Source organism: Talpa europaea (assembly GCF_964194135.1).
Source record: "Talpa europaea genome assembly, chromosome: 8".
NCBI classification, from domain to species: domain Eukaryota; kingdom Metazoa; phylum Chordata; class Mammalia; order Eulipotyphla; family Talpidae; genus Talpa; species Talpa europaea.
In genome coordinates this window covers 59,401,890-59,422,998 of record NC_140075.1, presented here as the reverse complement: position 1 = coordinate 59,422,998, position 21,109 = coordinate 59,401,890, and the positions used below count along the sequence as shown (strand labels likewise).

The 21,109-nt window shown below is 38.1% G+C and overlaps 1 protein-coding gene across 1 annotated transcript; it reads right to left on the bottom strand.

Moving 5' to 3' along the window:
- Nucleotides 1–17,239: 17,239 nt before the first annotated feature.
- LOC311175577 (olfactory receptor 11H7-like) lies at nt 17,240–18,187 on the bottom strand (the record flags this gene model as incomplete). The annotated part of the gene is made up of 1 exon (XM_084240504.1): nt 17,240–18,187. The coding sequence occupies exon 1, from the start codon at nt 18,182–18,184 to the stop codon at nt 17,240–17,242; it is 945 nt and encodes a 314-aa protein (XP_084096630.1). The 5' UTR covers nt 18,185–18,187.
- Between the last annotated feature and the right edge of the window lie 2,922 nt (nt 18,188–21,109).

The following is a 21,109-nucleotide window of genomic DNA, read 5'->3' as shown; positions in this document are numbered from 1 at the left end:
CAATTCCTTGTCATGTATATCAGATGTCACCAGTTGTAACTTTGTCAGGAATTAAAGAGAAAGAAATTTGAAAGGCAAAAGAGGACAAATAAAATTCTTGAAAGAAGGATCTTGTATGATTCTTGGGAACCAAGATTTGGACTCTAATATTGTTAGTTCCTGTTGGTGATTTTTTAAGGAAGCATAAAAAAACGAGATTTAAACAATAAAGTTCTGCAGGTGTCCAGTTTTTCAATCAATGCTGAATTCAAGACATTTGTTTGCAATTTGCCCTGAGGTGCTCAATAGATAATTTCCAGACTGTCATTTACAGAGCATAAAATAAGCTCTCACTGCTGCCTGACAGGAACTAAGTCTAGGCTCACAGATTTAAACCAGAAACCAGAATCTGGGCCTCCCTGGTGGCGCAAGGGGTTAAGACACAGCACTATGAAGATACCACAGCCACTGCAGCATGAGTTCGATCCCCAGCTAGGGAGGTGACTCACATGGTGCAGAAGACCTCTCCTGACTCACCTGCTGCTCCCCTCAGCAGTATATTTTAGTCCATCCGCCTGTTCTGTTCCCCACTCTGTCTCTGGTGAATCCTCTCATCCCGCACACTTCTGGCCTGTACTCCAGTTCTTGTATGCATAAATAAATAAATCTTAAAAAAAAAAAAAGAAACCAGAATCATGAGTTCTATGCTTTCTGTCTTTCTCTCTGAAGAAGGGACCATGCTTGCTTAATGTGAATTAGAGTTTAGGACACTCTCCACTATACTGGAAACTTCATTTATCTTTTCTACCACCATGCCCTGTGAAATTTATTAGCAGCAACATCAATTTTCTAGTAGTCTTTGGTGAAAGTGTAGGTAAGTAATAGGATGATCAAAGTATGGGGGTGCTAAATGGAAAAGTTGGTGTAGTCAATTTTCATTTTAACCATTGTTGGAATAAACTGACTCTATAAAGTTCTATATAACAGCACCCCCCGAGCCCTCTAATATAATGTGCTGGGAATAATTGGGTTATTAGAATTGAATATATACCATTTTATGCCATAAACACATTGTTTCCCATGTTTTGTGGTTCATAAATCATTATATGAGCTACAATCCCAGGGGACCAAATCATTCATATACTCTCTTTCAATACAAGAAATCAACCAACCAATCAACCCACCAGTCTACTTACCTCAAGAGCAATAGCTTGTTTAAATAGCCTCTTTCCAAATGTCCCTTACTTGGTATACTGTCTTCTCAGATAGGTGGACAGGAGAATTCTGATTATTCCTGGAAAGTGAGATTATTTTCACAAAGGTGGTGCCTAATAATCATAAATCATAAACCTCAAAAACATGGTACAGATGATCTATTATAACTGTGCATTTTACAGATGGGCCTCAGAAAGGATGTATGACTTCTTACTCAGTGAATTTGTGTCCTATATTCACTAGTGAAATGTCTACAGAGTAACAATGACTGGTCAGATTTTACAAACTAAAAGACCCTGTACTATATCAAAGTACTGGTTGTAAGGGGAAAATTAGTCCTTTCTTTTACATATGATGATGGATTTCCTGGCTCGGCTTAGAGAGAGGTTTGGGCATAGAGTAGCTTAACATAACTTCAGCATCAGACATCTCCTCCTCATTGGCTCTGATGAGGAAAACTCCAGATGAGTGTGTCATCTGAGGTTCATTGGACTACCTTCACTACTGGAGGCTCCAAAGTCTTGTTTTCTAAGAGTCTGTTGAGATATTTAACATATGAAGTGGTGTTTAATTTGTATTTCCTCTCAGGGATTACTCTAAACTCATGTCTGTCCCCTGTGGTCCCTGGTTTTCTCAAGTTTTCCCTGGTGTGCATCCTCTCTCCAATCTTTGGAGCTCATTCAGGTTTTAGTAGATTAGCACCTAAGGGGTGGCTAGTGTTAAGGAAACAGAGAACCTAGGTGGAAATAGGGGAAATTTCAGGAAACTTTCTTTTGCAGGGATTACATTCCATTGGGGATCAGCAAAATAAATGGAAGTTTTGCCCATGACTCTAATTTTGAAAACAAGATGTGTTTGTGAATAAATATTTCATTTAAACTAAAGAGGTTTTTGAACTAAATTCAAAAAGATAGAGAAACTGAAAATGATATTCTTTGGGTCACTTTAAAATTAAATGCATTAATTTTTTCCGGATTTCTTTTTTTTAGTGTTAAGTAAGATCTTCCTTGTGTGACGTGATCATGATGTGGAGTGAGCTTACTTGATGTAGAACAAAGGCCAAGATGACAGAAGTCTCTAAATTGACTAATTTGCTCAAATCGTCACTTTCAACTTTGACCTCACTCTCTAAGAGTGGGGAATTGGAAACCATTGCAAATGTGAGTTTGAAATTTTAAGAAATCATTTGGTCTGTTTTCTTCTAAAAAATTATGGTCAACTAATCTTTGACAAAGGAGCAAAGAATATGCATTGGAGCAAAGAAAGTTTGTTCAATAAATGGTGCTGGGAAAACTGGGTTGCTACATGCAAAAGAATGAAGCTTGACTACTACCTAACACCATGCACAAAAACCAACTCAAAATGGATTAAAGAACTATACATAAGACCTGAAACCATAAAATACATAGAAGGAAATATAGGCGAAACACAAAATGATATGCACATCAAAGACATCTTTACAGACACATCACCCAAAGCAGTGATAGTGAAGGCAAAGATAAACAGCTGGGACTACATCAATTAAAGAGCTTCTGCACAGCAAAAGAGACAATAACAAAAACAAAGAGAAACCCCACCGACTGGGAGAACATTTTTGCACACAACACTAACCATAAAGGACTGATCACAAAAATCTACAAAGAGCTGATGAGACTCAACAAAAACAAAGAAAATAATCCAGTCAAAAAATGGGCAGAAGAGCTAAAAAGAAATTTCTCTGAAGAGGAAATGCAAATGGCCAACAGGCATAAGAAAAAATGTTCAACATCACTTGTCATCAGGGAAATGCAAATGAAAACTACCATGACATACCATCTTACACCAGTGAGAATGGCACATATTAAAAAAACTAGCAACAAGAAATGTTGGGGAGGTAGTGGAGAAAGAGGAATTCTCCTGCACTGCTGGTGGGAGTGCAAACTGGTCCAACCACTATGGAGAGCTGTGTGGAGATTTCTTGACCTACTAAACATAGAGCTTCCATATGATCCAGCAATTCCACTCCTAGGTATTTACCCAAAGGACACAGAAACATCAATTCCAAAGAGCACCTGCACCCCTATGTTTGTAGCAGCACTATTTACAATAGCTAAGCTCTGGAAACAATCCAAATGCCCAAAAATAGATGACTGGATCAAGAAGATGTGGTACATATACACCATGGAATATTACTCAGCCTTCAAAAAAGATAAACACACGCAATTTGCTGTAACATGGATGGCGCTGGAAGGGATCATGCTCAGCGAAATAAGCCAGAAAGAAATAGAAAAATACCGGATGGTCTAACTCTAGCAGGAATCTAGAAAACTTAAATAAGGGACCAGGAAAAAGAATAACTATAAGAAAGAAAAATCAAAATCAACAAACAACTATGAACCAGAGACACTCTATGGAGGGTGGAGGGCGGGGAAAGGAGGGAATAGGGTCAAAATAAGGGGGTTGTAATTGTATGGGGAATATAAAAATAAAATTTAAATGAAAACAACACAAAACAAAACAAGTCAGAATTGACCAAAAAAAAAAAAAAAGGGGTTCTTCCTAGAGTCCTCTTAAACCACTTCTTGAAAATATGACTCCTAGGAAAAGATGATAGTAATGATCTGACTGATGGTAACTGGGGCAACTTATAAGTAAACTTGATTTCAGAGATACCTGGTGCCATTTCCATGAGTATTATTGACTTCCTTGTCAAATATTACATGTAAGAATGTATGTCTTGGCACTGGATTTTGTTCCATTGGCCTATGTATCTATTTTTATGCTAGTACCATACTGTTTTGATTATTAAAGCTTTGTAATATGGTCTGAAATTGGGAAGTGTGATGCCCGAAGTGGTAATTGTTTCACAATGTATACATATATTAAATTATCATGCTGCATAACTTGAAGCAACATATTGTATAATTTAAATACACACACATTTTATTTGTCAATCATAACTCAATAAAACTGAAGAAATATAATGAATAAGAACTATATACTTTCTTACAGAAATAAAACAAAATTCACCACCAGTAGATCTGCACCATAATTAATGTTTAATTTTTTCAGTCAGGAAATGATATAGCATATGATATAGAAACATGAAACACAAGGAATATGATAGAGAAACATGAAACACAAAAAATGAGAAACATTGGAAATAGAATAACTGAAATATGTATAGTCGCTTTTTGTGTGTGTTTACAGCATATGTAAAAGTAAAATCTATGACAAAAAGTAACCCAAAGGATGAGAGTGAGGGATTAGGAAAGTACTCATATAAATTCTTTATGCAACACATGAAGTAGCATAGAATTATTTTATTTACTTATTTATTAAAGATTTATTTATTTATGCATACAAGAGCTGGGGTACAGGCCAGAGATGCAGGGTAGGGGGGCAGTGAGAGGGTTCTCCAGAGACAGAGTGGGGAACAGAACAGGCAGACTAAATAAAATACACTGCTGATGGGAGCAGTGGGCGATTCAAAAGAGATCTGCTGCGCCATGTGGGTTACTCCCTGGCCCGCCGGGGATCGAACTCATGCTGCAGAGGCTGCGGATTGCTTCATAGTGCGGTGCTTAACCCCTTGGCCACCAGGGAGGCCCCATAGAACTATTTTAAGTTAGACTCTGATTAAAGATTTATGTTGTAAATTCTAGGATATTCATTGAAATAAAAGATAGATAAATAATGAGGTAATGATAGAGTTAAAACAAATTCAGAAAAGAATTTCTGAAAAGTGAGAAAAGTGAGAAAAAAGAACCAAAAAATAGAATCAATAGAACATAGTTAGCAAAATGATAAATTTAATTCAATCATATAAGAGATTAAGTACAAATGGTCAAAGACATCAATTAAAAGACCAAGGCTGTGAATTGGTGGGGTGGGGGAGATTAACAATATGCTGCCTAAAGGAAATTCATTTCAAATAAAAATGCAAGATAAATTAAAATGTTGGAAAAAGATATGCTATGCAAACATTAATCAAAAGAAATTTTGAGTTGTTTTATTAATATGAGACAAAGCAGATTTCAGAATGAGGAACATAAAGAAGGACATTGCATCATCAAAAGCTGTTATTCCTTCAGGAAGAAATAAAAATTTCAAATGTAGAATATATCTAATAACAGAGTTTCAAAAATACGTAAGAAAAAAGCTGTTCAAAGTGAATTTAAGTAGTGAATTCTACTGTATATAAAGTAAAAATTAATAAAAATAGTTTAAATTATTAAATTATTAAAAATATATTTAAAACATTTATTAAATAACAGTTTATTAAATATGAACTCAATTATGTGAAGTTTTATTTTATTTTTTTTTATAGAGGCATGTTTTTATTTATTTATTTTATTTGTTTGTTTGTTTTGTTTATACATGCACTGGGTACAGTCAGAAGTGCGGGAGGGTGAGAGAATTCACCAGAGGCAGAGCGGGGAGCAGAGCAGGGAGAAGGACCGAAGTACACTGCTGAGGGGAGCAGTGGGCGGCAGGAGAGGTCTGCGCGCCATGTGGGACCCTCCTCTGGTGGCTGGGGAGCAGCCGGGGATCGAACCGGCGCCACAGAGGCCCCGGGCAGCTTTGCAACCCAGCGCTCGGTACATTTAAATTATGTTTTAGTGGGTGAATAAAATCATGTAGCAAATAAGCAATAAAAGTTAGGGGGAATGATGGCGGTGAGGAGACGCTGCGAGTAAGATCTCCCATTAAAAAAAAAAAGTTAATAGGGAGGAAAAGCGGCAGGTCCCAGTGAGAACTGGGACACGGAAGATAAACGGACGACTCCAGCAAACTACCCGAAGAAGAAAGTGGCCATAAAAGAGGACTAGAAGGGAGGAAAGCGCAGAACCCTGCTCCCCTCCCCCACCCACAGAGTCGGCACTCTCCGACCAACAGAGAGGAGGGAAAAAAACAAACTAAAACGACCAATAAGAACAAACTACGCAGCAAGCAGGGCTGTGAGTGGAAAGGAACTATTGCAGCCACCACACCCTGTGAACGGGAGCTGTGGAGAACCCTGCAGTATTCTCCGTGGCGGTGAGCGAATGGCTCCGGGCGCCATTAGAGAAGAACAAAGACCCCAGGAGACCTGCACACAGCCTGGGCTGCCGGTAAGCTTGCGCGGAAAAGCGGCACGCTTGGCGTGCTTGAAAAGCAAACGCGGATCGGGATCGCGGCTGCCCAGGTCCCCGCGCCTGCAACCTAGGCTTGCGGGGAGACGCGTGGAGGCCCTCACTGAGGTGAAAGTCCCTCACTGAGTAAGCAGGAACCAGGCGCCCAGGCACGGGAGCGGGTGCAAAAGGCGCCATTACCGCGCCACTGAACTGGGCTACAGCCCGCGTCCTGAACCTGAGGGCTTTGAACTGAGACCCGGGGCACGAAATTCTGGGCGTGGGTTCTCCACGACGGTGGGGCACAAGGTAGACACAGCACCCCAAAGCCGTTGAGGTTTACCCTACCATTCTCACTCTGTTTCCTGTCCCACGGGGGTGGGGGGGTTGAAAAACAGCCCCCCAAGGACAATAGGAGAGATCTCTGGCGCCACCTAGCGACCAGAAAAAAAGTCACCAACACCCCGTAGAACAGGGAAATTTCTTAAGAAAAGACTTCTTGAAAAGGGCAGAAGACTTCTGGAGGACCCAGCGGCCAGCTGGGAAGTTAGCCCATGCCAGGCCCCTTCCGACCAGCAGTCTGAGCCCACAGAGGGAGCAGGCATCCACGTCCGGGGCAGACCGGGCATGCAGAAGAGTGTGCCTGAGACTGGATGCGCAGGGACTGTGTCCCGCTTCGCCATTTTAGAACAGGGACATTTCTTCAGTAAAGACTGCCTAAAACCAGCAGAAAGCTCCCCCAGAAGCCAGAGATGGTTCCTGGAGGAGTCAGAGGGGAGCGGAGAAGTTCACCCAAGATGCCAGCCAGTCCGAGCAACACAGTGTCCCAATGCATACGACAAATTAGAAAACAGACAGTAGGGAGTAGAAGAACCACACGCAACCTAACAACTCCTCAGGAAAGAAGCAAACCACAAAAAGAAAACTACCCTCCAGATTGCAACGACAGTAACTTGGAAGAACTTCTGAGCCTTCCAGAAAGAGAATTTAAAATTGCCATGATTAAAAAAGTGACAGAAGTCATAAAGGAAAACAATGATCAGAAGAAGGAAATTGAGTCCCTAAAGAGGGAAAACAATGGTCAGAAGAATGAAATTGAGTCCCTAAAGAGGGAAGTAAAAGAAATGCAAGAGATCAAAGAATTAATGGAGGAACTAAAGAACTCTGGGAAAAGCAATGAAAGCAGAACAGATGAAATGGAAGAACGGGGCCTCCCCGGTGGCGCAGCGGTTGAGCGCTGGGTTGCGAAGCTGCCCGCGGCCTCTGCGGCGCCAGTTCGATCCCCGGCTGCTCCCCGGCCACCGGAGGAGGGTCCCACATGGCGCGCAGACCTCTCCTGCCGCCCGCTGCTCCCCTCAGCAGTGTACTTCGGTCCTTCTGCCTGCTCTGCTCCCCGCTCTGGCTCTGGTGAATTCTCTCACCCTCCCGCGCTTCTGACTGTACCCAGTGCATGTATAAACAAAACAAACAAACAGACCAGCAAACAAATAAATAAAGCATGCCTCTGTACAAAAAAAAAACAAAATAAAAAAAAAGAAATGGAAGAACGAATAAGTACTCTTGAAGACACAGAAATAAAAAGAACCAAAACAGAAAAGGAAAGAGAAGTACGAAGGAAAAAGAACGAAGAAAGACTTCGGGAACTATCTGACTCCATGAGGAAAGGAAATATAAGAGTTATAGGAATTCCAGAAGGAGAGGAGAGAGATGTAGCAACAGAGAAAATATTCCAGAAGATAATTGAAGAGAACTTCCCAAATGCGAAGAAGAAGCTGAAAATTGATATACGAGAAGCAAGAAGAACACCAAACTTCCACGATGAAAGGAAAAAAACTGCAAGACACATAATAGTAAAGCTCCCAAGAATCCAAGACAAGGAAAAAATAATGAAGCTGACAAGAGGGAAGAAACAGATAACATTCAAAGGAAAACCAATCAGGCTGACATCAGACTTCTCTGAAGAAACACTCCGGGCAAGGAGAGAGTGGAGGGACATAGTCAACAGACTCCAAGAAAACAGATGCCAACCAAGAATACTCTATCCCGCAAAGCTCTCCTTCCTCTTTGAAGAAAGAATAAGGACCTTCCCAGACAAAGAGAAACTCCGGAATTTCATTACGACTAAACCCCCACTCCAAGAAATACTACAAGGAATCCTAAAGCCAGAACCTCAGAGGGACAAATAACAACGAAAGAAGACCAAAAAAAAAAAGTTGTTAAAAGAATAAATAAATAAAATCAAAGGAAAGACAAACACAATGGCAAATACAGATGCTAACATATCAATATTAACTCTAAATGTAAATGGACTAAACTCTTCAATAAAAAGACACAGAGTTGCAGCCTGGATTAAGAAACAAAACCCAACCTTTTGCTGTCTCCAGGAAACACATTTAGCTACAAAAGATAAAAATAGGCTCAAAGTTAAAGGATGGAAAACAATCCTACAAGCAAATGGACCAAAAAAGAAAGCAGGAACAGCTATACTTATATCAGATAAAACAGACTTCAAACTCAAAAAAATAAAAAGAGACTCCCAATGGTCACTACATTATGATCAAGGGGACAATACTTCAAGAAGAAATAACACTCATTAACATATACTCACCAAACGAAGGAGCACCAAAATATATCAGAAAACTGTTGTCCTCTCTGAAAACAGACATCAGAGAAAACACATATGTAGTGGGAGACTTCAACACAACACTATCAACAATAGATAGATCAACAAGACAAAAAATAAGTAAAGAAACTAAAGCTCTAAATAAGGACCTAGAGCATTTGGGCTTAACAGACATCTATAGAACACTAAACCCAAAAAAACGGAGTACACATTTTTCTCAAGCGCACATGCATCATTCTCCAGGATCGATCACATACTGGGGCACAAGACAAACATCAACAGATACACCAAGATTGAAATCATACCAACCATCTTTTCTGACCATGAAGGCATCAAACTAGAAATAAACCATAAAAAGAAGGCAAGGAACTATCCTACCTCATGGAGATTAAAAACCACACTACTGGAAGACCACTGGACTAATGAGGAGATCAAAGAAGAAATTAAAAAATTCTTTGAATTGAATGACAAGGAGGACACCAATATCCTAAATGTATGGGATGCAGCAAAAGCAGTAATAAGAGGAAAATATATAGCAATAGAAGCTCACATCAAAAAACAAGAAAGAACTCAAAAAAACAACCTAATCTCGAAGCTCAGAGATCTAGAAAAAGAACCACAAAAAAACCCCAAAACCAGTAGAAGAAATGAAATAATAAAAACCAAAGCAGAAATAAATGAAATTGAAACTAAAAAAACAATCCAAAAGATCAATGAAACCAAGAGCTGGTTCTTTGAAAAAATCAATAAAATAGACAAACCCCTAGCCAGGCTCACAAAGGAAAAAAGGGAGAAAGCACAAATAAACAGGATCATAAATGAAAGAGGAGAAATCACAACGGACACAGCAGAAATCAAAAGAATAATCAGTAACTACTATGAACAGTTATATGGAAACAAGTTCAACAATCTAGAGGAGATGGACAAATTCCTACAACTCTACAATCACCCAAAGCTAGATAAAGAAGAAATAGAGCACCTAAACAGACCAATTACAAGCAGCAAAATTGAAATGGTAATCAAAAACCTCACCAAAAACAAAAGCCCAGGACCTGATGGATTTACAAATGAATTCTACCAAACATTTAGAGACGAATTAGTGCCTATCCTTCACAAACTCTTCCAAAAAATTGAGAAGGAAGGGACAATACCAAACACGTTCTATGAAGCCAACATTACACTAATACCAAAACCAAATAAGGGTACACAAAAAAGGAAAACTACAGGCCAATCTCCCTAATGAACACTGATGCAAAAATCGTCAACAAAATTTTAGCTATCAGAATCCAACAATGTATCCATAAGATAATTCACCACGACCAAGTAGGATTCATTCCAGGGATGCAAGGATGGTTTAACATCCGAAAATCAATCAACGTTATCCAACACATCAACAAAAAGAAATATAAAAACCATATGATAATATCAATAGATGCCAAGAAAGCTTTCGACAAAGTGCAACACCCATTCATGATAAAAGCCCTTGAAATTCTTGGGATACAAGGAACATACCGCAACATCATAAAGGCCATCTATGAGAAGCCAACAGCCAGTATCATTCTCAATGGTGAAAAGCGGAAAGCAATTCCATTAAGATCTGGAACAAGACAAGGATGCCCACTCTCACCACTGCTTTTCAATATAATACTGGAAGTCCTAGCCAGAGCAATAAGACAAGAGAAAGACATCCAAGGAATCCAAATAGGAAAAGAAGAAGTCAAACTATCACTATTTGCAGATGATATGATAATATACATAGAGAACCTCAAAAACTCCACAGAAAAGCTAATTCAACTCATCAATCAGTTCAGTAAAGTGGCAGGATACAAAATCAACACACAAAAGTCAGTAGCCTTCCTATACACAAACAATAAATCTGAAGAAGAAGAAATCAAAAAAACCATCCCTTTTATTATTGAAACAAAAAAAAATCAAATATTTGGGAATAAATCTAACAAAGGAGTTAAAGGACCTATACAAAGAAAACTACAAAACACTGTTAAAAGAAATAGAAGACACAAAGAAATGGAAAGACATCCCCTGCTCATGGATTGGAAGAATAAACATTATTAAAATGGCCATCCTACCAAAAGCAATCTACAGATTCAATGCTATTCCAATAAAAATTTCAATATCATTCTTCAAAGAAATAGAACAATTATTGATGAAATTCATATGGAATCACAAAAAACCCCGAATAGCCAAAGCTCTCCTGAAAAAGAAAGAAGGGAATGGAGGCATCACACTCCCAGACTTCAAACTATACTACAAAGCCATAATCATCAAAACTGCATGGTATTAGAACAAGAACAGACATACAGACCAATGAAATCAAATAGAAAATCCAGAAATAAACCCACAGATTTATGGTCAACTAATCTTTGACAAAGGAGCAAAGACTATGCATTGGAGCAAAGAAAGTTTGTTCAATAAATGGTGCTGGGAAAACTGGGTTGCTACATGCAAAAGAATGAAGCTTGACCACTACCTCACACCATACACAAAAATCAAATCAAAATGGATTAAAGAACTAGACATAAGATCTGAAACCATAAAATATATAGAAGGAAATATAGGCGAAACACTACGTGATTTGCACATCAAAGACATCTTTACAGACACATCACCCAAAGCAATGATAGTGAAGGCAAAGATAAACAGCTGGGACTACATCAAATTAAAGAGCTTCTGCACAGCAAAAGAGACAATAACAAAAACAAAGAGAAACCCCACTGACTGGGAGAACATTTTTGCACCCAACACTAATGATAAAGGACTGATCACAAAAATCTGCAAAGAGCTGATGAGACTCAACAACAACAAAGAAAATAATCCAGTCAATAAATGGGCAGAAGAGCTAAAAAGAAACTTCTCTGAAGAGGAAAAGCAAATGGCCAACAGGCATATGAAAAAATGTTCAACATCACTTGTCATCAGGGAAATGCAAAAGAAAACTACCATGACATACCATCTTACACCAGTGAGAATGGCACATATTAAAAAAACTAGCAACAAGAAATGTTGGCGAGGTTGTGGAGAAAAAGGAACTCTTTTACACTGTTGGTGGGACTGCAAACTGGTCCAACCACTATGGAGAGCTGTGTGGAGATTTCTGGACCTACTAAACATAGAGCTTCCATATGATCCAGCAATTCCACTCCTAGGTATTTACCCAAAGGACAAAGAAACATCAATTCCAAAGAACACCTGCACCCCTATGTTTATAGCAGCACTATTTACAATAGCTAAGCTTTGGAAACAGTCCAAATGCCCAAAAATAGATGACTGGATCAAGAAGATGTGGTACATATATACCATGGAATATTACTCAGCATTCAAAAAAGATAAACACATGCAATTTGCAGCAACATCGATGGCGCTGGAAGGGATCATGCTCAGCGAAATAAGCCAGAAAGAAAAAGAAAAATACCGGATGGTCTCACTCTAGCAGGAATCTAGAAAACTTAAATAAGGGACCAGGAAAATGAATAACTATAAGAAAGTAAAAATCAAAATCAACAAAAAACTATGAACCAGAGACACTTTTTGGCGGGTGGGGGCTGGGAGGGGAGGGATTGGGGTCATAATGGGGCATTTCCAAATATATGGGGGGATATAAATATAAAATTTATTATTTAAAAAAAAAAAGTTAGGGGGAATGATAGGTGTGATAAAAAACCAAAGAGATGTTTGAAGTACTTGGAATGCCCTATTTCTTGCCTTTGGTAGTGGATAACTAGATGCTTATTTTTTAGTTTTCATTATACTCACCATACTTATTGTATATGTTGTACTATTTTTTTTTTTTGCCAAACAGTGTATCAGAAAGTTGTAAAAAAAAACAGTAAAAAATAAAATGGGGAACTTAATTCAATAAATTCTTTTTGAAAATATCATGCCATGTAAAATTTTGCTTCTCTGATTTATATTGTCTCAGTTTTATAATTAGAACACTATCATTTATTTTGCTTTCTTTCTTTCTTCACTTTGGCTTGTAGGATGTGGAAAGATGTTTTATTTTGAAATTGAAAGTTTAACTGGGCCTCCCTGGTGGCACAATGGGTTAAGCACAGCACTATGAAGCAATCTGCAGCCAATGCAGCACCAATTTGATTCCCTGTGGGCCAGGGAGCTACCCACATGGCACAGCAGACCTCTCCTGTCTCTCCCGCTGCTGCTCTTAGCAGTGTATTTCAGTCAGTCTGCCTGTTCTGCTTCCCACTTGGTCTCTAGTGAATCCTCTCACACACACACTCCACATCTGGCCTGTCCCCCAGTTCTTGTATGCATAAACAAATAAATCTTAAAAAAAAAAGTTAAACTTAACTGATGTAATCTGCTTCCATGTTGTCTGTCAGTGACAATTTCTTGTTTCTTTGGTGTCATGCGTGTGTTGGTGCATTATATATTTTATTAAGCTTTTTAGTTCTTTATTGGGGAGTAAATTTCTGTCTATATTTTCAGAGGGATAGCTGAAAGCTTCCCTTTTTTTTTTAAAGACTCATTTTTAAGGAGCAATTTAGATTTACAACAAAATCTAAAGGAAGGCACCGAGATTTCCCATATACCTCCTGCCCTCGTGCATATATTATCTGCCCCCAGTGTCAACATCACTCACCAGAAAAGCAGATTCATTCATTCATTCATTCATTCATTCATTCTTAATTGAGGTAATATTTGGATACCCCCATCAGGTATTGCCACCATAATGCACCCACAGAATGGCAGATTTTTTTTAAACCTAGCAATGTTCATAGTTTATTTTAGGGTTCACTCTTGGTGTTGTCCATTCTATGGGTGTAGGCAAATGTATAATGACATATATCTATCTTTATATCATACAAAGTATTCTTGCTTGCCCTAAAATCCTCTATGCTCTGCCTGTTTCTCCCCGTGCTCTCGGTGTAAATCCTGGTGTCCAGCTGTGGAAGCAGCGGGTTGCGGCAGGACTTCCTCAGTAGATGGGAACGATGGCCTCTGTTCCCAGAACCTTGCCAGGACAGGTGTGGCAGGTCAGCACCCCGGATCTGGTGGAAGAGCTGGGCCCAGCAGTTTCTGGTGCAGGTAGATGGACCTCCGGGAGAGCTGATCAGCTAAGGGATAAGCTACTGCCACCCCCAGCACTTCGGGTGTTGTGGTTTACTATCTTGTGGTTTGAACACCTTGAACATTTCCTTCTCTCTGTGTGCCTAACAGTGTCCTGAGGGGGCTGTAGTAAACTGTAAACTGTAGCTTGAATGTTGGGAAAATTTGCAGAAATGCCCCAGCATGGGGGCGGTTTTGCGCCAAGTCCTCTGCATTCATCTTTTTATTGTCTCTATAGTTTTCCTTTTGCAGAAAGTCACAGTAGGTATTACATAGTTTGTAACTTTTTCAGACCGGCTTCTTTCACTTAGTAGTATGCATCTAGGTTCTTCCTTGTCTTTGCATGGCTGGGTAGCTCATTTCTTTTTAGTGTTGAATAATTTTCCATTGTCTGGCTGTACCACCATTTATTTATTCATTCACCTACTAAGGGACATCTTGGTAGCTTCTAGATTTTGGCAATTATGAATGAAGCTGCTGTAAATATCCGTGTGCAGGTTTTTGTGGGGGCTATGCTTACAATTCCTTTGGGTAATATACTGAGGCCTGCCATTGCTGGCTTGCGGTAAAACAAAGTTCTTTGTCTTTTTGATGAAACATTCACTTCGTTGCTGGTAATCTTTGGCTATTTTCCAGGGTGACAGTAAGGCTGATTCTGAGGTTTTTGCCTTTTTTTTTTTTTCAGTCTTTCTGGGTACCAGTGGGTCTTTGAAGTTTCTTCTAACATTTAGAGGTACATGCATAAGTGGCAAAGTTGAAAAACAGCAAGGGAATGATTATAACAAAATCCTGCTCTTTCTCTTACTTCTTTATTGCATTGTGTGGCTGATGTAGTTGAGGCTCACAGGAGGTTTCTAAAATGATGGCAATATTTCATGTGTTTTTTAAAAAGATTTATTCACTTATGGATACAAGAACTGGGGTATAGGCCAGAGGTGTGGGGGTGAGAGGATTCACAAGAGACAGAGCTGGGAACATAACAGGCAGATTGACTGAAATACACTGCTGAGGGAAGCAGCGGGTGAGTCAGGAGAGGTCTGGCCAGGGATTGAACTTGTGCTGCAGTGGCTTTGAACTGCCTCATAGGTTGCGTCTTAACCTCCCATGCCTCCAGGGAGGCCCAATATTTCATGTTTTTTACTTGGGTGAAGAAGAACACAGAACTTTCTAAATTTTGTATCATTTAAATTAACACACATGTACATAGACTTTTCTGTGTGTCTAACATAGAATGAAAACAAGATTTTTGATAGATTTATTATTGTATTTAGCAATACCCTTCCTAGAACTGTCTTTTTTAAAAAAGACAGTTTTTAAAACCACTGTGAGACAAAATACCTTAAAGCAATGTATATCCAGCCATAGGGGAATAATTAAGTAAGTTATGGTTCATTCATACACTGGGGCAATATTAAACTGAAAAAAAAATGAGGTATGTTTATTTGTATTTACCTGGATAGGAGGTTACAAAATTTTAAGAGAATTAAAAATAGCTATGATATTCTATAATAAAATCAGTTTAAATAAGTTGGAAAATTTTATGTATTTGCATTTTCATGTTTGTGGATACATCAAAACGTTGACTAGTACAAAACTCATTATTTGTGGAAAGTGTAATTGTGAGGTGCTAGGGTGTTAGGGTGCTAGGGAACTTTTATCTTTAACTTTGTGTTATTATGTATTGTCTAAAAATTTCATGACAAGTCTGTATTACTTGGTAATAAAAACACACAAAAAATATAGCTTTAAAAACTGGTAAGTTCTGTAAATATTACTAAAATGGAAACAATCAGTTAGTGGTTTTGTGACTGAAATATCTTTAATGCTAGTGAGAGCTGATTGAAGAACTAACTCACTTATCCAATTCTACAAACTGTTCCTTTCCCAAAAAGCTTACTATGAGTCAATCAGTTATCATCCTTGATGCTGGGTGAAAAAAAGGGAGATGCTGCTCTGTCCTCAGGGGGCTTGTATTCTAGGGAAAGAACTGACAATCCATAAAACATTTACATCAGAGTCCTATTGGAATATGACCTAGTGTATTCTAGATGTCTTAGGAGGAACATATATATCCTGGGGATATTAGGAAGCTTTCACCTGAATCTTTATGGGATTGCTTTACTTCTTCAAGTAGTACTTCTGGATGGAACCTCTTTCAAGTTGGTCCAGGTTGGTTCTCTTTTAGAGCTCTCTTAGACTCAGCGTGGAATTCTGTATTTTGTCTATTATTGATGGACATTCAGTTTGCTCTTGTTATAGCTCATCTCTTTCTGTTCTGTTCTCACAGACACTGTTTCACAATATGCATTTTTTCTAGATATGAATTTAGGAAAGTGCAGATGTTCCTTAAACTCTAGGGAACAGATTAAACTCTCTTAATACTCTTCATTTTCCTTATGAAAATTATATACTAACAATTCACCAAAGATATTCTTATTCATAACTTCAATCAAAAATCTAGCCTCCCCCTTGTATGCTTTTTTTTTTTTAAAATTTATTATTTATTTATTTATTTTATTCTGGGTACAGTCAGAAGCGCAGGAGGGTGAGAGAATTCACCAGAGCCAGAGTGGAGAGCAGAACAGGCAGAGTGACAAAGTACACTGCTGAGGGGAGCAGCGGGCGGCAGGAGAGGTCTGCGCGCCATGTGGGACCCTCGCCGGTGGCTGGGGATTGAACCGGCGCTGCAGAGGCCGCGGGCAGCTTCGCAGCCCAGCGCTCAACCGCTGCGCCACCAGGGGAGGCCCCCCCTTGTATGCTTTTGATGATGATGATGATGAGCTAAAAATTGTGAAATTGACTTCATAGTCTCTAAGTGTATCCAACATTGATATGTGGGCATTTCTGCTAAAAATTTAAGACAACAGGCATTTTATTTATTATGTATTTTTTTAATAAAGTGTTAGACTGCCATATTAGCAAACCAATTTGGATTAATATCTCTCAACAAAGTTGCATGGGCAAAGATTGCACAATGAGAAAGTCAAAACCTTCTTGAATAAATGTTAAGATTTTTAAGTCATTTTTACTCTGTGTCAGGGGACTATCTTTTCCCATGGAAACACATTTATGAAATTTCTAGTTTCAGCAATAGCTAATCTTTAATGAATATCCAAATATGATGAAATAAATGATGAGTTTTGCTTTGTACAAAAGGAGCATGAAGATTTTTAACAAAGCCAAGACCATTTGGGTCATTTATCTTCCACTTGAAGGAAGAGTCTTTGGGTTTTACAAAACCTATTCATGAGGTTTGGATAACTCTCATTCTACAAAGTACCTGACGAAGGGCAAATTTCATGTCCTTGTTGCGTATGCTGTAGATGAAAGGGTTTAAGACTGGTGTCACTACAGAATATAACAGAGTGATGATCTTATGCATAGCAACTGAGTTGTCAGATTTGGGACTTACATACATCACTATTATGGTTCCATAGAACAGAGAAACCACGACTAAGTGGGATCCACAGGTAGAGAAGGCCTTTTGCCGCCCAGCTGAAGAAGGAACTTTAAGCACAGCTCTGAGGACCAGGGCATAGGAGCCAAGGATGTACAGGCCAGTGAGAACAATGAACACAGAGGTTACAAAATGGAATGCATTTTCTGTGATGGAGTTGGGGGCACAAGACAGAGCCATCAGTGGTTCTACATCACATAGAAAGTGGTCAATGATGTTGGGGCCACAAAAGGGAAGTTGAGAAATGAAGGTAATAGAAACTAAATGTCCAAGGAAACCAAAGAGCCAACAAAGAGACACCAGAATGGCACAGAACTGACTAGTCATGATGGAGGGATAATGCAGTGGATGGCAGATGGCCAGGTACCGATCATAAGCCATGACACAGAGGAAGAAACATTCAGTTGTGCCCAAGGAAAAGAAGAAGTAGAACTGAATGAAGCAACCAGAGAAAGATATGGTCTTGGTTTTGGAAAAAAAATTGACCAACATATTGGGAACTGTACAGGTCACGTACCAGATCTCCAGGAAGGAGAAGTTGGCCAGAAGCATGTACATAGGGGTATGGAGTCGGTGGTCCCACCTCACGGCACAAATAATGGCCACATTCCCAGTCAAAGTCAAGATATAAACCAAAAAAATCATTGAGAAGAGTATAATCTGCATTTTCCAGGGGCCAGGAAAGCCCAACAAGATGAACTGTGTCACAGTAGATATCCCTGACTTATTCATGGTCCTCAGACTGTGGAGAGAAGACAGATAAATAATAATAAGTAACTGAGTCTTCTTGAAACTTTTCTTAAGGGAGTTTGATTCATGCAGGCAAATGAATTGAATATTCTAAAGTAGGTTTTGAATAAATCTTGCCTTTTTCTTAATAACCTTTGACACCTATTCTTTGTAAATGTACAATCCCAGGCTATTTGACCTTTATGAGGAAATAGAAAAATCAGTTAAATTTCATCTTTTTGTATAAAGAAATCTTGAAATGGAGGCAAAAATGGTTTGATTTATATAAAAAATTTCTAGTAAAAGCTGTTTAGATGTGATAATTACTGCTGTTTACTTCAAAATGTGAGGATACATACACCATTATTTTGAAAGTAGATTTGAATCTCATATTTTTTACAGATTTGAGTGGTTTGAATTTTGATATTGCTTTAAATTCTCTCTCTCCACTAAGGGAACTTTTTAAAATCACTTTTTCAGATACCAGAAGAACCAACAAGGAAATACAGATAATAAATTTTTATATATCTTGCTATTTCCTATTTAAGGATGTTCATATTATATTACTTCTTATTTACAAGTTGGTATCTAATCATTTACTCTTAAATAAGTCACTACTATTCATACCATGATGATTAATTTTACATGGCAATTTATCATACTTCATATACATATAGAATATGTCATTGAAAATAAATATAACATAAGGGATATATTAGAGAAGAAAATTAAAATCATCAAGATTTTAATCTCTTAAAATTAAGAGAATCTTTTAAGAAAATCTCTTTTCTTACTATTGTTACAAATTTCACTTAAAATTCACAATTTAGAAGATTTTAGTCCCTATTTTCAAAACAAGCAAATATAAGAGGTTCAAAGATGTTTCAAAATAACTATTTACCCATATTCCAAAAATTGTCCTATTCCTTTTAGAACATCATTACCAAAGAAAAGGTGTTTTTAATTATTAACTACAACTCAGAGAACACATTGACATCTTTACATATTGCAATCTCCACAAATATTTTCAACCAGATACTTTTAACTTTTTTTTTTTTTTTTTTTTTTACTGAGGAGGAAAATTTCATCAAAAAATTTTTGATAGAAATTCTGTACATGTGTTTAGAGTACTAATTGAACATAATCAAGTAGAAAAACCTCTTACATACAGTGAAGACATGTTAAATAAGATAAATATATTTATGATGTTGGAGCTGTTGCAGACTCACTAAATCAAAAATGCATAAAGTGAATTCTGAGCCTACTCATTTAGAAGCAAATATAACCTTCCTATTGAATGTTAAAGCATGTTGTAGTCTTGTAGTTGAGAAACGAAGAAGTTAAGAAAAATGAGAGATGCGGTTATATTCTTTTAATTTTTAAAACTAAGATGATTATGCATAGGTCAGTACAGTGGTGAAACATCTCGAGAACTGATTCCCCACTTTGGGAACTCTTTCTTTCTAAACAAGAGACCTCGCTTCTCAACATGATGAGAAAGCATGATGCAGACAGTTTACTCCTAGTAAGCAGCTGTATTTACTTCAACTCAGATTCACAAACTGACTCAAAATAAAATGTGCAAGACTGAGTTCCATTGTTTGAGCTACAGACAATTCTTTTTGACATTAAAAAATACACCCTACGAAAAACTTTGAGTTAGCTGTAGGGAAGTATGGTAATTGAATTTACAACATAACTGGAAAAAGCAGTTCCCTACATAGGATCTTATTCCTCACACACATTGATTTAATTTTACCCTTAATTTTTTTTCAAATATTACTTCTCCTGAAGATACAGATGAGTACTGGTATGGACAAAAAGGGTAGAGCTGACAGGAAAATAAAAACCAAAATTCCTATTTTTTCTTGGTTTCAATCTGAGTGGGATAGAACTAGTTCCATACTGTTTTATTCAAAGTCACTATAGAAGTCATACTATCTCTGGTCAAGAGGGAGATTGTGGATGATATTGGCACCATTTAGTGAACTTATTTTGGAAAACATGAGTTCTATAGTGATCTAAACATTGAAAAGTTATTTATTTGTTTGTTTGTTTGTTTGTTTGTTTATTTATTTATTTATTTCTGGAGCCAAAAGAGAAACCAATATTCTTTGATTCTCAGTCTATTGAACATATTGAATATATAGGTGAATAGGCCCACCTGTGGTGTATAGTAGTAGCAATACCCATCAGAGGCGACATCTCCTGTATACCTTGAAGCTTTTCTAGGTCAGCCTGGAGAGAGTCCACAGGGAGATCACAAAGAATCTCTCCTTCACTGGCTTTAACAGAGAAGCCCTGTGTGAGTGCTCCATGCATAGCATATCTCCCTTCCCTCACACTTGGCAATCACTTGCCTGATTGCTCTAAGATTCCAGTGGCTTGTTTTTTACAGTGTGTTGTTAACTATGCAGTGGTCCTTATTTATGACTCCTGTTAGTCCCTGTGAGAATTTTCAGGCATGTCTTCATGTGACCCTGTGACTTTCCCTGCTTTCCCTAGGGGACTTTTTACTTCTTGCCTAGAGAGTTTTGTCATTTTTTTTGGTGATAAATTGTCCCATAGGGATTATTAAAAATAATGTGCTATGTTGACTCTTGAGGGGAAACCATGGTCTGAAGTTTGTGTTTCTCGAATTGGGTATGTGATGTTGTGCCATGAGTTATACAACACCCTTAATTAAATGCCTTCCTGAAGAGACAGTTTTACTCAGATTAGGAAATATTGTATTAAACCAAATATGTTATGTATTGTATTAAACCAGTATTGTATTAAATATGTTATTGTTGCAGAAGTAAACTCTAGCCTTTTACCCAGGCAAGGGAAGAATAAGCAGTACTTCAGGAATAGTGTGGTCAGGAGTAGCTTTATTACTCATGCATGAGGTCTCAGACCTGGGTAGCCCCGTAAGGTCTGAGCAGTGGT